Source organism: Budorcas taxicolor, chromosome 20, assembly GCF_023091745.1.
Source record: "Budorcas taxicolor isolate Tak-1 chromosome 20, Takin1.1, whole genome shotgun sequence".
NCBI classification, from domain to species: Eukaryota; Metazoa; Chordata; class Mammalia; order Artiodactyla; family Bovidae; genus Budorcas; species Budorcas taxicolor.
The window spans coordinates 11,389,128-11,404,385 of record NC_068929.1 but is presented as its reverse complement, the minus strand read 5'-3'; the positions used below and the strand labels follow the sequence as shown (position 1 = coordinate 11,404,385).

The 15,258-nt window shown below is 39.9% G+C and overlaps 1 protein-coding gene across 1 annotated transcript in view; it reads left to right on the top strand.

Moving 5' to 3' along the window:
- Nucleotides 1-15,258, top strand: part of ARHGEF28 (Rho guanine nucleotide exchange factor 28) — a 133,524-nt gene that overhangs the window by 14,528 nt on the left and 103,738 nt on the right. Inside the window, exons 2-3 of the mRNA XM_052659172.1 lie at nt 8,161-8,279; nt 12,811-13,145. Coding sequence (XP_052515132.1) covers nt 8,161-8,279; nt 12,811-13,145 — 454 coding nt within the window. The remainder of the gene's footprint in view (nt 1-8,160; nt 8,280-12,810; nt 13,146-15,258) is intronic.

Below are 15,258 nucleotides of genomic sequence, written 5' to 3'. Positions count from 1 at the left end.
CTGGGTATAGGGGTTCTGTCCTTTTCTCAATGAGAAAGTATTCACTCCTTTGGAGAATATTTTACCGAGTATCTACTATGTATCTGATGTGGTTCTAGGCACTGGGGGAGTGAACAAAGCATTCAAAGTCGCTCTTCTCCCCTTAGCTTACCTTCTAGTAGAAGGAAACAGACAATAATACATGACAAATACATGATGTGCTAGGTGATGTTACATGGTGTGGGAGAAAATAAGACAAGAGTGTAGGGGGTTGCTATTTGATACATATAATGGTCAGCTTCTGTGATAACATTTGAGTAGAGAGTGGAAGAAAGTAAGGGAAGGAGTCCTCTGTGTATCTAGGAGAAAAGTACTCCTGATAGAACAGCAGGTGAAAATGGCCTGAGGCACAGAACAGCGGGGCCAGCATGGATGGTAGACCAAGTGGCCGACTTCAGAGAGTTTGCTTTAGGGTGGAGGAGGGAGAGATTATGTAATTGTGATGTTTTGTTTATAATAAGAAATAATATTTGGTCTTAGCTGCTTTTTTTGGGGGGAGAGGGTGGTCACAGAGCAGCTGAAACCCTCGGAAGGTTCCAAGTGCTGAGAATGATACAGGTGCTTTTGTTGTGTTTGATGAGATGACTTTGGATCTAAGGATGGGGGCTAAAGATTGAGTTCAGTCAACAATGGCCAGAGATTTAATCAATCATGTCTGTTTAGTGAAGCCTCCATGAAACCCCAGAAGGACTGGGTTTGGGGAGCTTCAGTTGGTGAACATATGGAAAGATTGAGTGACTGGCCTGATAGGAGAGGACACAGAAGCGCCATACCCCTTCCCTATATCTTGCCCTGTATATCCCTTCCCTCTGGCTACTCCTGGGTTATATCCTTTTATGATAAGCTGGTGATCTGGTAAGTAAAATGTGTTTATTTGAGGACCACGAGTCATTCTAGCAAATTGATCAAGCCCCGGGGAGAAATTGTGGGAACCTTGGATTTATAGCCAGTTGATGAGAAGTACAGGTAACAACCTGAGCTTGCAGTTGGCGTCTGAAATTTGTTGGGGTGGGAGTTTGTAGAATTGAACCCTCAGCCTTTGGAATCTGACACTATCTTTGGGTAGGCAGTGTCAGAGTTGAGTTGAGCTGTAGGACACTCAGCTTGTGTCCAAGAATCGCTTGAGTGTGTGGGAGCCTCCCCACCCTCAGCATGGGAAAGGGGCCCCAGGCCAGTAGGTTGTGGTAAAGTCTGGCTCTAAGTCAGAATGAGGTGGGAAGCCACTGGAAAATTTTGCGGAGGCTGAGCGTAATTTGATTTCCTCTGTGAGAGAGGTGCATTGCCTCTGCTGTGAAGGCCAGAGAAGCAGATGCTTGAAGGTGGCCAGTGAGGAGATGATGCCTTGTGATAGTCTTGACAGGTGGCGGTGGTGCCCTGGGTAGTAGTGGAGTGATAAGGAAAGGTCAGGTTCTGGGTCTACAGGTTGTGAAAGAGAACCGTGCAAGAGTTGCTATCTACTGGGAGGAGCTGATATAAAAGGGGAAATGGTGAGTTGTGTTTCATACCTGTTGTGTTTGACATGGCTGCTGTACAACTCAGTGGCAGTACCAAGGAGGCAGTTGCATTCAGGGAGAGAGCTGGGCTGGAGGTGGAAATTTGGGCCTTGTCATCTTATCGTGGTACGTGATGCTGTGCTGTCAGAGGACCTAGAGAGTGAGTGCGGAGAGAAAGAAAAGAGGTTTGAGGATTGGCCCTGGAGCACTGCAGCTTGCCAAATCTAGACGATGGGGGACACTGAGAAGGAAAGGCAGGGGGAGAGAGAGAGAGAGAAGAGGGCAAAAAGGCAATCATCTGCATCAGAGGCTGCTGTAGGTCACAGAAGGAGAGCTGACCTCCAGATTCTGTAACGGGAAGGGCACGGGTTAGGTGCAGTGCTGGGAACTGACCTTAAAAGTCAGCTTTACCTGCTTTTGTTTTTTGTGATGGTTAGTCATTCTCAGTAAACTCTTGCTGTGTTCATAAGCTTCTAGGTTTAAAACAAAACTGAACGAATGAATGAGTGAAAGAGAGAAACACACACACACACAGGAGAGGTGAACTGAGAGGCCCTGTTCTGCCTTTAGCAGTGAGAGCTTGGTGCCCAGAGTGAGTCAAACCAGGTCAGCAGCAGGTTTGCAGAAGCTGCCGTAGTCGGGTTTGTTTATGTCTTGGTGTGGGTCTCTTACGTAACCAGGCAAATAGGCCATGCTTTCCCTTACTCCCTACTAGGCTCTTCGCTTCTTGAGGGAGAGTTGGATTTCATTAGAAGTCGGGTTGCAGAGGCTGTAGACCGGTCAATGCTCTTAACTCTTCTCTGCCAGAGCGGGGACAGGTTCAGTGTCAGAGAACAGGAGTGCACCCGCCTTTCCGGCCTCAGTGCAGTTCAGTTCAGTCGCTCAGCCATGTCCGACTCTTTGCGACCCCATGAATCGCAGCACGCCAGGCCTCCCTGTCCATCACCAACTCCCGGAGTTCACTGACTCACATCCACCGAGTCGGTGATGCCATGCGGCCACCTCATCCTCTGTCGTCCCCTTCTCCTCCTGCCCCCCGCCCCTCGCACCAATTCTCCTTCCTGCTCCAGGTGAATGTGTTTCCAGCCGTCCCTTGTGTATCACCTCACTAGAGCGTCTAGTACAGTGAGCAAGTGCCGATGAAGACTGCTGCTTCAGGGAGACGTCCCGCAGATCTCATTACAGAGCAGTGAGAAGAAAGGGCAGGGGGGTGCGGGGCAGAGAGAGCTGGAGATCCCCTTGGAGTTACTGTTTATCCTCCAGGCGTTCTGCAGGGAGAACCTGGCCCGAGTCCACTTCATCATGTTGGAACATCGTAGTTTCTGAGACCTTCCCTTTGTTCTTGAGAAATGCTGTCTCTGATTGTCTGACTTGATGCTCTGTTTGTCCTGCTCTTATAATCTCTCCCATTTCGTAAGATCTCATCCTTAAATTGTTGGAGGTAAATTTCATGCGCAGGTTGGGTTTGTTGTTTTGGTTACTGTGTTCAGGATGAACTTGGCAACGTTTTTTTAACGTGAGCTGAATCTGGAAATAAGAGTTAAAACATTTTAGGAGCTCTTCATGTAGTAAATAGAATGTTTTGTGCATTCCAGTTGCCTTGGATTGGTTTTATATGTGTCACGTTATAACCAAAGTTGAAATTGTTTTGTTTTTTTTAAGACGCAAAACTCCATGAGAGAATCAAAACTATATAACCTCGTTTACTTTTCTAATAAGAGCAAGCATTACTTTGTGTCAGGTTAAAATCCTTTGTTTCAGATTGTGTTCTAATCACTTAAATTTTAAACCATTTAATACATACAGCAATTCGATGAGAGAGATGTATTGTCATCCCTATTTTATAGATCAGGTAATGGAGGTGTGAAGAGGTTAAGTAACTTGCCCAACATCACACAGCTAATAGGTGGTGGAGTAGGACTTTGAATCCAAGCATTCCAAGACCCTGTTCTTAATGACTGCAATGCACTGCTCTTTACTCATTTAAAACTGGCAGCTATTGGATGGGAATTGAGTTTTTGTTACTTTTAAACCATCTCTGAAATATGAGTTTACCAAATACTAAAAATTGATACTATCAGCAAAACTCTATAATTAGTTTTTTTGCTAAGAAAAACTGTTTACAAAACAGCATTCATTTAGGACGAAGAGCTGATTTTTTTTATTGTAAATTATTTCTGTATGTTCGTTGAAGAAAGACCTGAAGGACATTTTTTTTTTTTTTGCAGGGGGAGCAATAATTTTTCCTTTAATTCACTATTGAAGTGGTTACATATGGAAGTAATGAAATCGTATATCTTGAAAATCTTGATAAGATTTTTTTGTAATGAAACTGTTGTAGGTTTTTCTTTGAACTGAAACTAGCAATAGAGCATTAATCACTTTAATATGAATGTATGTAACTGATGTTTATTTGAAGATACTGTATAAGACTCTTTTCTTTCCACAATAAATCTTATTCTGCTGGTCTGCAGCTCCTTATTTGTAGTGACTGATGTGGAAGTTAATAAAAGAGTGGAAGTCTGGTAAGTCTGTGTCCTCTTTTGGGTTATTAGTCTGTATTCACTTCTAGGTCCTGTTATCTTTTGATATATTTTGGCAAGTGGAGGCTATGGATGCTTCAGGGAGTTATACTGCAAAGGATTTGGGGGCCAGTTTTATAAATACTGCAGTGTGTGACCCAGAAAATCTATGTGGCAGGTTTTGGATGACAGATGGAGAGAGGAGATTTTCCTTTCTTGCTACTATTTTAAGATTTTGTAGAGTCGTGCCCTCCCTCAACAAGGCTTACTATCGTTGCCTAAGTGACAGGATGAAGACAAGGTCTAGGCCAGTTGTCCAAAGTATAGGGTAGATCTCTGGCCGCTGTTGATCTTTGATGTGGTGTCCCAACCTAACACTAGATGACTCGGAGTCACATAGTAAGGCAGGTATTTCCTTTTCCGTTTTCTTTTAACTGTCTGATTCAAGGAGGAAGTCAGTTGGCACCATTGCCCTTTTAACATCTCCCAAATCTTTCAGGATCTCCCTTTATGACAGAGAGCAGGCTCTGAAGATCCCCAACTTTGATAGGCAACTGTGTTTGGTCAGAATGTAGTTTCATTGTTCTGTGTTTCCTTGTTTTAGTATGTGCAGTTCTCTTCTACTTTTGACAGGAAATACTGGCTTTCTGTTTATAGTGAGGATAAGGTTTTTCTATGAAAATTAGTTGTATTCAAAGGAAAGGGATGAGTTAATCTACAAACAAGAACTAGAGCATATAATAATATAGGTGACATGTAGACATGGCAAGATGGTGAATTTCACAGAGGAGTGGCAAAAGTATGGGAAATATTGGTCTCATATCTGCTAAGGGCTTCCCTGGCGACTCAGTGGTAAAGAATCCACCTGCCAATGCAGGAGATGTGGGTTTGATTCCTGGGTTGGGAAGATCTCCTGGAAACGGAAATGGCAACCCACTCTAGCATTCTTGCCTGGGAGATCCCATGGACAGAGGAGCCTGGCGGGTTATAGTCCACGGGGTCACAAAAGAGACAGACAGGACTTGGTGACTAAAGAACAATAGCCTCTGCTATGGTTAATTGTATAGAGATCTGCGGTCTCTTCTGTATTTGTCTTGGAATTCAAAGAGTTCAGGTCTTATGGGCAGAGAGCTGTTATGTATGATATGACTTGCATAGGAGACACTGAGGAAGTGCCGTCATCAGGCACTACAATATTTCTGCAAGAAAATATATGAATGCACAGTGGGATAAATAAAGATAAATACACGGCCCCATGTGGTTCAGCTCAGGTCACGAAATATGTTTTTGAACCAAACTTAAGAAAAAAAGTTTTGATTTTCAGAGATTTCTAGATTTCAGAATCACAGATAAGAGATTATAGATGTCTTTGTAAACAAATTACATCATTTTCTAAAATACTGATCAAATTAATCATGTGGAAACAAATTATACACCAACTTGGTCCAAGTAGCTCTGCTATCTTTAAGTTTATTTTACTGCTGCGTGTCCCCTCTGTATGCATCCTGATCTGCTTTATTGGGCCAGGTAGATGTGTTTGTGGAAGAAACATTGAATCTAAGTGACTTTATGCCTGTGTATATGAAAACGGAAGTAGTTCTTGGTCCTGCTCATCCTTGAGATGTGAGGGTCAGTTTTGAACATAGGACTTGCTCTCTTGGTAATTAAGAACTTGAGTATTGGCTAAATGGCAATGCATTCACTGGCGCCAGACAATTTGGGGTAATATTTCATTTGGTTCTATGTTTTTAAGATAGAAAATCCATCAATTGTTTGCAACTGTTTAGTTGAGTGTAACGTTAGTTCTTAGATAGTCGTTATCAATGAAGTCTTAATTTAGCCATGACCAAAATATTTTAAAAGGGGCATGACCAGACTCCCCAGACAGCTATTTTATAGTCTGTGAACTTAAGACATTGTAGAGCAGTTAAGCTGGATTAATTACAGCTCAGAGGGTCATGTTATTTATGATTGTTTTTCAAACATTCTGGAAAATGATAAATGAGCAAATATTTTCTTCAGAACACATTGAGATTTGTCAGATTCTTGATTTATACCCTTTAGAACATGCTTTTTTTTTGTAATTAGCATGAAAATGTATAGTAATTGATCATAAAAATTATACGTAAGAAGTATTTATGGGTTTTGTATGTTATATTGCAGCTATTTAAATAATTTGATAAAACAAGACACTGTAGACATGAAGTTTTGCTCTTACATTGTATATTTCCTCAAGAAGCTTAATGAAATCTCACTTCACTGTTCTGTAGGGTAGATGTATACTTAGATGTAGAATCTGAGGCCAGGGCCATTTGGCTCATACATATTTATATTTGAATTTTATATTGTTGTCCAGGATTTTCCATGAGAATAGAGTTTTTTTTTTTTTCTTTCTTTTTTCTTTTTTTTACTTCTGGTATATTAGTGCAACAGTTATTATGTTTTTTCATTTCTCAACTCACTCCCATGGGCTTACCTGGATTTTAAGTCATGACATAAATAAGATGGGTGGTAGGATTAGGGCCACTTCTGATGGAGCAGAGGCAGCACTAACCCTTTTGCACCCACTCAAGAAACCTTACCGGAATGTCAGTGAGGATGGCATTTGCTATGGCTGTAACTTTCAATCTACCTTATTAAAGTCATTTACAGGTATTGAGAATCTACTGTGAGTATAATACACTATGATTAGTATTAATAACCTTGTACCTCACACTGAACAAGTAAATCACCATTAATAATAACAAAATATCAAATATAACAGTGACAATATTTATTGAGCAATTGCTAAGTGCCAGGCATGTGTTAAGTGCTTCTCCTGTCTGAACTCATTTAATCCTTATAACCACACTATGAAGAAAGCATGGTAATTATCTGCTTCTTTATGGATGAGGATACTTTGTATTGGAGATCAAGTAAGTTAGCCAGAGTCACAAAAAATGAGGCATTCTGACTTGACAATGTTCTATTATCTTCAACTTTATCTTCCTCATATACGGCTTCCCTCATAGCTCAGTTGGTAAAGAATCCACCTGAAATGCAGAGGACCCCAGTTTGATCCTTGGGTCTCCTTGGAGAACAGAAAGGCTACCCACTCCAGTATTCTGGCCTGGAGAATTCCATGGACTGTATAGTCCATGGGGTCACAAAGAGTCGGACAGGACTGAGCAACTTTCACTCTTTATCTTCCTCACAAATACAGTAACATCTCAACTCTCTGAGACTCAACTGTGAGCGACTTTGACTGCTTGGAACAAACCTGAGAACATGGGAAGCAAGCAAAAACATTTCTGTAGTAAACACAGAAACAAAACTCTCTCTGTATGAGATTATACATATTCAGCAGGCAATGAACGGCTAGACTGTGTCCTATCCAGGGTCCTTTCGGAAAGGGTCTGGAGCCTGACTACTTCAGTGGAATCCGAGGCTTCCAGTGTGATCACTAATGCTTCCATGCTATAAAGTGAAATGAGTTTTAGTTTAGTGTTAAGAATTGAAGACCAAAAACCCAATTTATTCTTACAAAAATCTTTCAAAAGAGACACAGATGTATAGAACAGTCTTTTAGACTCTGTGGGAGAGGGAGAGGGTGGGATGGTTTGGGAGAATGGCATTGAAATATGTATAATATCATATAAGAAATGAATCGCCAGTCTAGGTTCGATGCAGGATACAGGATGCTTAGGGCGGGTGCACTGGGATGACCCAGAGAGATGGTATGGGGAGGGAGGTGGGAGGGGGGTTCAGGATTGGGAACTCATGTACACCCGTGGTGGATTCATGTTGATGTATGGCAAAACCAATACAGTATTGTAAAGTAAAATAAAGTAAAATTAAAAAAAAATGAAAAAAATCTTTCATGGTTGGAAAAATAGTACTTGAAATGGGCACATATTTCTTTATCTGAAATGATTCATTCTTTACAAAGGTTTTAGCTAACAGAGGGTTTGGATGTAGAAGAGAAAATGCTTGCATTGTTGATCTTGTTATGTGAAGACAGCAAAATGCCATCTTGATTTTTTTCTTGTGGTTTGGTTAAGATGGTAAAGCTTGACTGTAAAATAAATTCCTTCTATTTATTTGCCCTGTTTTCATTTTTTCTCTAGATCATTCCTTTGATGCCCTCAAAAAATCTAAGCACCCCCCATTTCTTGCTGCTGGCCAGCTCTCTGACATGCTGAATGGTGGTGATGAAATCTACGCTAACTGCATGGTGATAGATCAGGTGAGGTATGAGTGCTGTCGCTCGGGGCATCTGTCCTCTTTTAAAAATGTGCGCATCTCAGAATGCCATTGCACATTGTTGTATCCTCAGAAAATTCCAGCCTGAGAGCAGCCCAGGTGATGTTGCTGTGGAGTCTCATCATACGATCTCTTGACGTAGGTCCTTCCTTGAGAACCCAGCACACCTTACCCTCTACTGAGAAGCACCATGGGAGGGGTCTTAGGACACTGGCAAGGAGAAGAATGTGGGAACTTATCCATGGGGCCAAAACAGGAAATGACATTTGGGAGGCCGGTTTCTTCTCTGACCTGATTATGTAATATTTGTATTCAAATCCAGCAGACACTAATGAGCGAGAGCTTGATGCCAGCCCCATGTGAGACTGTCACATAAATTACTTGCTTAATCCTCATCACACACCTATTAGTGTGTGATTAGGATATAGAGCTTTAGTATTAAAACAGAATAGTGTCATGTTGCAGGGAAGCTGGAACCCTTTAGAATTCTCCACCCATTCTCTGATGTCTATCAGTTTGTGAGTTAAAACTCTTAGAGACAGATGGCTTGGATGTGTATCTACTTAAGGATTTATTCTTAGTCCTTTCCTGTAGCTTGGTGATCCTCACATTTTAATATTTTTAAAATTTAAGTATAGTTAAAGATCTGAAAATTTCTGCATGCCCTAATTTATGGGAGATTTAAGGGATTCTCAAGAGTAATTTTGATAGCACATAATTTCTGCCTTATTTCCTGGTTTTAAAACCTGATCTCCACATAAGAGGCATTATGTATATGCTCATTGAACAGTGATCTATTTTGTCCTTTTTGGGTTGTTGTTGTTAGTATACATATATTGTACCCTATTGTATCTATTACTTATAGATATTTTTTTCTGATGTAAACTTTTTTTTTCTGTCTAGTGGATGCTAATTTCTGCCCACTGGTTGAATGTCTCTTTCCTTTGGTTATGAGAAATTGTTACATTAAGTGCATAGTATAAATAGCATAGATTAGAATGATATTCAAAATGACAGAAAAACCAAAAAATCAGAATGGACATCAGCTCTCAACAACAAGTGTATTTCTTTTGGTGTAAAGCAGCTGAATGTCAGCCCTAGTTATAGAAATCTAGGATGAGACACAGAGTTTAGAACAAAGTGGGAGTTCGGGGACATTCTTTTAAGATGCAAGGTGAGACTGTGCTCTAGCAACATTCCGATTTTAATGGTTTTATTCTGTTGCCGCATGTTCTCAGTGTTTAAATACATTTGTCATTATTTTTTCATTCTGTTCCTCAGTGAATATTGCAGTACTTCCATTTACCTCCAGAAGCTAAAATTGTACTTGACCCAACATTTGTGGGGACAGACTGTGTCTTTGTATGTTGTAAGATACATTAAAAATGGAAAACTCTTCTAAACCAAAAATGAGGATAGGATATAACTTCTCTTTGGAAGTACTTTGAGTGAGAGAAGTTTTGCTTTAATAATGTGAAACATACATCCAGAGAGAACTCAAGCAGCCTGATTGGTAAACTGAAATGAAGTAAAAGATTGCTGAATTTGTGCAGTGAAACGAAAATCAACATCTGGCTAGAAGTCACGTGGTTTCTTATATTGGTGTAGTGTAGTCTGTAGTATAATTACATCATTTGTTTTACTGTTCCTATGTCCATTTGAATAGCAAGGACAACATAAGGAGTCCAGATTCTGCATACTGAAAATAATTTCTAGCAATATCTGGAAAGAATCTTACCTAATTTTCTTCATCTCCCTCAATCTGGCCTGGAAACCTGAAAAGACTGCTAGCTTATTTACGTCCTGTTTTCCATGACTTTTCAAGGTTATCAAGCTACCTGATGAGGAAGCTCATGTGATATAAACTACTTTGAAAAAAATTTATTTGGACATTATTTCAAGCCTGTATAATTCAGTACAAAGAATTCTTGTAATACTCTTAATAAAAAAAAAATCCCCCAAATTTACCATATTTTACTTCATGATTCTGAGTATGTATTTGTATATGTATATGTGTACTTGTAAATGCTTAAGATATGTATACAAATATTAATTAGTTTGAGAGTAAATTGAAAATATGATGCCCTTTTACTCCTCAGTCTTTCATGGTGTATTTTCCTAAAAGCATGGGTATTCTCTTACTTAAGCCGTATCGTTACCAAAATCAGGAAATCATCATCGACACACTACTATTAGCTGTTTATAGACATCATTCAGTTTTAGCCAATTGTTCCAGTAATGTTCTTTGTAGCAAAAGAAAATTCACTAGCATGTCTTGCATTTAGTTGTGTCTCTTTAGTCTTCTTTAATCTGGGACAGTTCCTTAGTCTGTCTTTTATGATAATTTTGAAGAATACATTCCAGGTTGTTTTTGGTGCTGCTCTCTTTGTTTTTACTGTTTTCTCACTCAGAAGCGATGCCTTTTGATGACCACCACTTCAGATCACCAGCACTTCCTTAGGGCAAGTGTTTTGATCCGCTGGGACTTAAAAAAATAGACTGTTTATTTGGCTGCGTTGGGTCTTGGTTGGATCGTGCGAGCTCTCCCATTGTGGCGCACAGAGTCTCTAGTTGTGATCTGGGCTCCAGTAGTTGCAGGGCATGGGCTTGGTTGCTCAGCAGCATGTGGGATCTTAGCTTCCTGACCGGGGATCGAACCTGTGTTCCCCTGCATCGGAGTCATAACCGCTGAACCAACAGGGAGGTCCCCAACTGGGACTGTTTTTTCATACCATCCAGTGGAGGCAGTACTTTCTCTTCCTGGTGAAGATTTTAGATCAGTCTTTGACCCTCTGCTGACTCCCTCCCGTGAAGATTTTTCCAGACTGTCCTTTCCCTACCGCAAAGTCTCATGGCAAGAGTATGACAGGTTGCTGGCTGAGATTTGATGTTTAGTATTTCAGTTTAGTTCAGTCGCTCAGTCATGTCCAACTCTTTGCACCCCATGAACCGCAGTACGCCAGGCCTCCCTGTCCATCACCAACTCCTAGAGTCCACCCAAACCCATGTCCATTGTGTCAGTGATACCATCCAACCGTCTCATCCTCTGTCGTTGCCATCTCCTCCTGCCCTCAGTCTTTCCCAGCAGCAGGGTCTTTTCACATGAGTCAGCTCTCTGCATCAGGTGGCCAAAGTATTGGAGTTTCAGCTTCAACATCAGTCCCTCCAATGAACACCCAGGACTGATCTCCTTTAGGATGCACTGGTTGGATCTCCTTGCAGTCTAAGGGACTCTCAAGAGTCTTCTCCAACACCACAGTTCAAAAGCATCAATTCTTCGGCGCTCAACTTTCTTCACAGTCCAACTCTCACATCCATACATGACTAATGGAAAAACCGTAGCCTTGACTAGATGGACCTTTGTTGGCAAAGTAATGTCTCTGCTTTTCAATATGCTATTTAGGTTGGTCATAACTTTTCTTCCAAGGAGTAAGCATCTTTCCATGGCTGCAGTCACCATCTGCAGTGATTTTGGAACCCCAAAAAATAAAGTCTGACACTGTTTCCACTGTTTCCCCATCTATTTGCCTTGAAGTGATGGGACCAGATGCCATGATCTTCGTTTTCTGAATGTTGAGCTTTAAGCCAACTTTCTCACTCTCCTCTTTCACTTTCATTAAGAGGCTTTTTAGTTCCTCTTCACTTTCTGCCATAAGCGTGGTGTCATCTGCATATGTGAGGTGATTGATATTTCTCCCAGCAATCTTGATTCCAGCTTGTGTTTCTTCCAGTCCAGCGTTTCTCATGATATACTCTGCATAGAAGTTAAATAAGCAGGCTGACAATATACAGCTTTGACGCACTCCTTTTCCTATTTGGAACCAGTCTGTTGTTCCGTGTTCAGTTCTAACTGTTGCTTCCTGACCTGCATGTAGGTTTCTCGAGAGGCAGGTCAGGTGGTCTGGTATGCCCATCTCTTTCAGAATTTTCCAGTTTATTGTGATCCACACAGTCAAAGGCTTTGGCATAGTCAATAAAGCAGATATAGATGTTTTTCTGGAACTCTCTTGCTTAGTATTTACATGTAATTTGAAGTTTGGGGTATTTTCTGTCTTCTAGTTACGCTAAACCCATACATCTTATGTAGCTTTATTTGTTCTTTTTGTTTGGGAGACTCAGATTTATGCGGCTGCCAATAACTTGGTTTCCCAGGTTCCTATAAAATATTTTGTAAGCTAAAATGCCTACTCTTTAGTTTTTGTCTCAAGTATTTAAAACATTTCCCCTAATTTTGAGTCAGTGGTTCATAAAATGTTAAAATCATAGTCAGTCTCTGGTTTTGTAATACAGTTTATAAAACACTTGGTCGTCTTCCTTTTGTGAATTATGGGAGAGCAGGAAGTAAACAAAAGTATATCACGTAAGAATCCTTTTGCTTACATAAAGAAAAACAAGAACAGAAAACCCAAAAAAGATAAATAAGTTGGAGGGTCTTTAAATTGTGAAAACTGTATTCTTTGCTTAGCCAATCTTTCCTGCTTTTGCTCAGCAAATATTTTTCTTTCAACTACCAGGTTGGTGATTTGGACATTAACTATATTAACATAGAGGGAATCCCTGCGAATACCTGTCTTGAATCTATGGATTCTTCTCTGGGGCCGGAGAGCAGCAAAGCCATCCTTCCTGCTGAAGCCAGTGCCGGTACACACCCACCAAGTAAGGACACAGAAGTGATGTCACACACTGAAGCCAGTGCTGGCACACACCCACCAAGTAAGAGCACAGAAGTGACGTCACACACGGAAGCCCAAGCGCCTTTCGTATCATCTAGTTCATATGCTTCCAATTTGAATCTTTCTTTTGGTCTTCAAGGATTTGAAAAGGAGCAAAGTCGTCTAAAGAAAAGAAGGTAAAGTACTACATTCTAGAGAGAAAATGTAGAAAATGAAAGAACTTTGTAGCTGGACTTGGAAAATTCTATTTTCTTATTGTTATTGCTCCCCACCATTTTTATTTCTACATCAAAATTTGCCTCCATTTAGGTTTTTATATTTCATGACTTGAAAGTAAGATACATAAGAAAACTGACAAAAATATAATAAAGGAAAACCACAATGAGATACCATTTAATACTTACTAGATAAGCAAAACTTTTATAAAGTGTAATAATGCCATATTTTGGTGAAAATGCATATGATAGAAACTCCTATATACAGTTGATATGAGTGAAAATTGTATAATAACTTTGGAAAATATTTTGGCATTTTCTTGTAAAGTTGGATGTGCATATATATTATGACCCAGCAGTGTTAGTTCTGTGTCCTGAAAGACATGTATAAGACTATTTATTGCAGTAGGAAATAACCCAAATGGTAGGGATGAAAAGATAAATTACACTATAGTTACATAATGGGATACTGTACGGTAGTAAAAGTGAATTAACTGTGACTACATCTACTTGCATAATCACATGCAACTTAGAAACATGAAGTAGAACAAAAAAGGAGCCACAAAATACTTCAGTTAGAGCTCATTTATAAAATGCAAAAACAATCTATTACTGTAGGGCATGTATAATGTGCTTAAGCAATAAGGAAAAACAAATGAGAATGAAGAAGATAAAAATCCCCCAATTTAAGATACTTGCTACATTGATGGGCATTGTAGGGAAAGGATAAAACAAGTGTGGCCAGTGTTTGTTTCAAGTTGAGTGGGCTGATGGGTGTTTATTTTATTTTTCATTTTTTATTGGTGTATAATTGTTTCTGCAATGTTGTTAATTTCTGCTGTACAACAACATGAATCAGTTATGTGTACACACATCCCCTCCCCTTTGGACCTCCCTCTACTTCCCCATCATCCTACCCATCTAGGTCATCAAAGAGCAGCAAATTGAGGTGTTTGTTTTATTTTTATGCTCTTTGTTTTTATTTTTATGTTTGTTTTATTTTTATTTTTACCTTATGCGCTACAAGGTAACTTATAGTGACCTTACATATAATTTCTTGTAAAAATGTCCCTAGAACAGTCGTTCTATTGTGTATGATATGATCGTACATATTTCTGTGTGTGTGTGCGTGTGTGCGAGACCCTGTGTCTTTGTCTTCGCTTCTTATCCATTCATCCTTTAGTCTATTTTCATGAGGGACTAGGCCCATTTTTACTGACTTCATTTTATCCTAGGGCTTCCCTGGTGGCTCAGATGGTAAAGAATCTGCCTGCAGTGCAGAGACCTGGGTTCGGGCCCCGGGTTGGGAAGATCCCCTGGAGAGGAGCCTGGCGGGCTATAATTCATAGGCTTGCAGAGTTGGACACAACTGAGTGACTAAGCACGCATTACTTTCCTTAGGTAGTGAGAACGAAGAGGATTCTTCATGAGAGTGTCAAATGAGAATGAAGAAGAGAAAAATACCCAAATTTAAGATAATTGTTACATTGAGTGGGCATTGTAGGGAAGGAATAAAACAATGGTGTGGGCAATGTTTGTTTCAAGTTGAGCCTTAGACCTCTGATTATGTGTCCAGTTTTACACATAAGATTATGAATCAAAATAACAATAAAATAACACACATATGAGTATATATAAATATGTGCCTGAGTGAATATTTGACAGGGACTTAATTGCTCAGAAAGGAGTGGTAAGCAGCAGTCACTGGGTGCTGATCACTGGGTTGCGCTGATAAACAACAGCTGGAGGTTAGAAACCTTTAACAGGTATCGGTACCAAGAGTGATGTCTAGTGGATAGATAATAAAAGATCTTCTCTATATTTTTATTGTGTGAATTATAGTTTTAAAGATGCTTGTGTGGTCATGGCTGCAAATTAAACTGATGGGACATCAAAGTTGCTCTGCTTTGACACAACAGACAAGGAAAATAACCAAATTTGAAGTCTGTTTCTGGTTCTATTTCAAAATCAAGATGATTTGTTGTGTTGTTACTAAAATTTTAGCTCCAGAAGTATAACAGCCAAAGAAAACTACATTTTAAAAATACATTATATATTAACATGCCTATGGAAG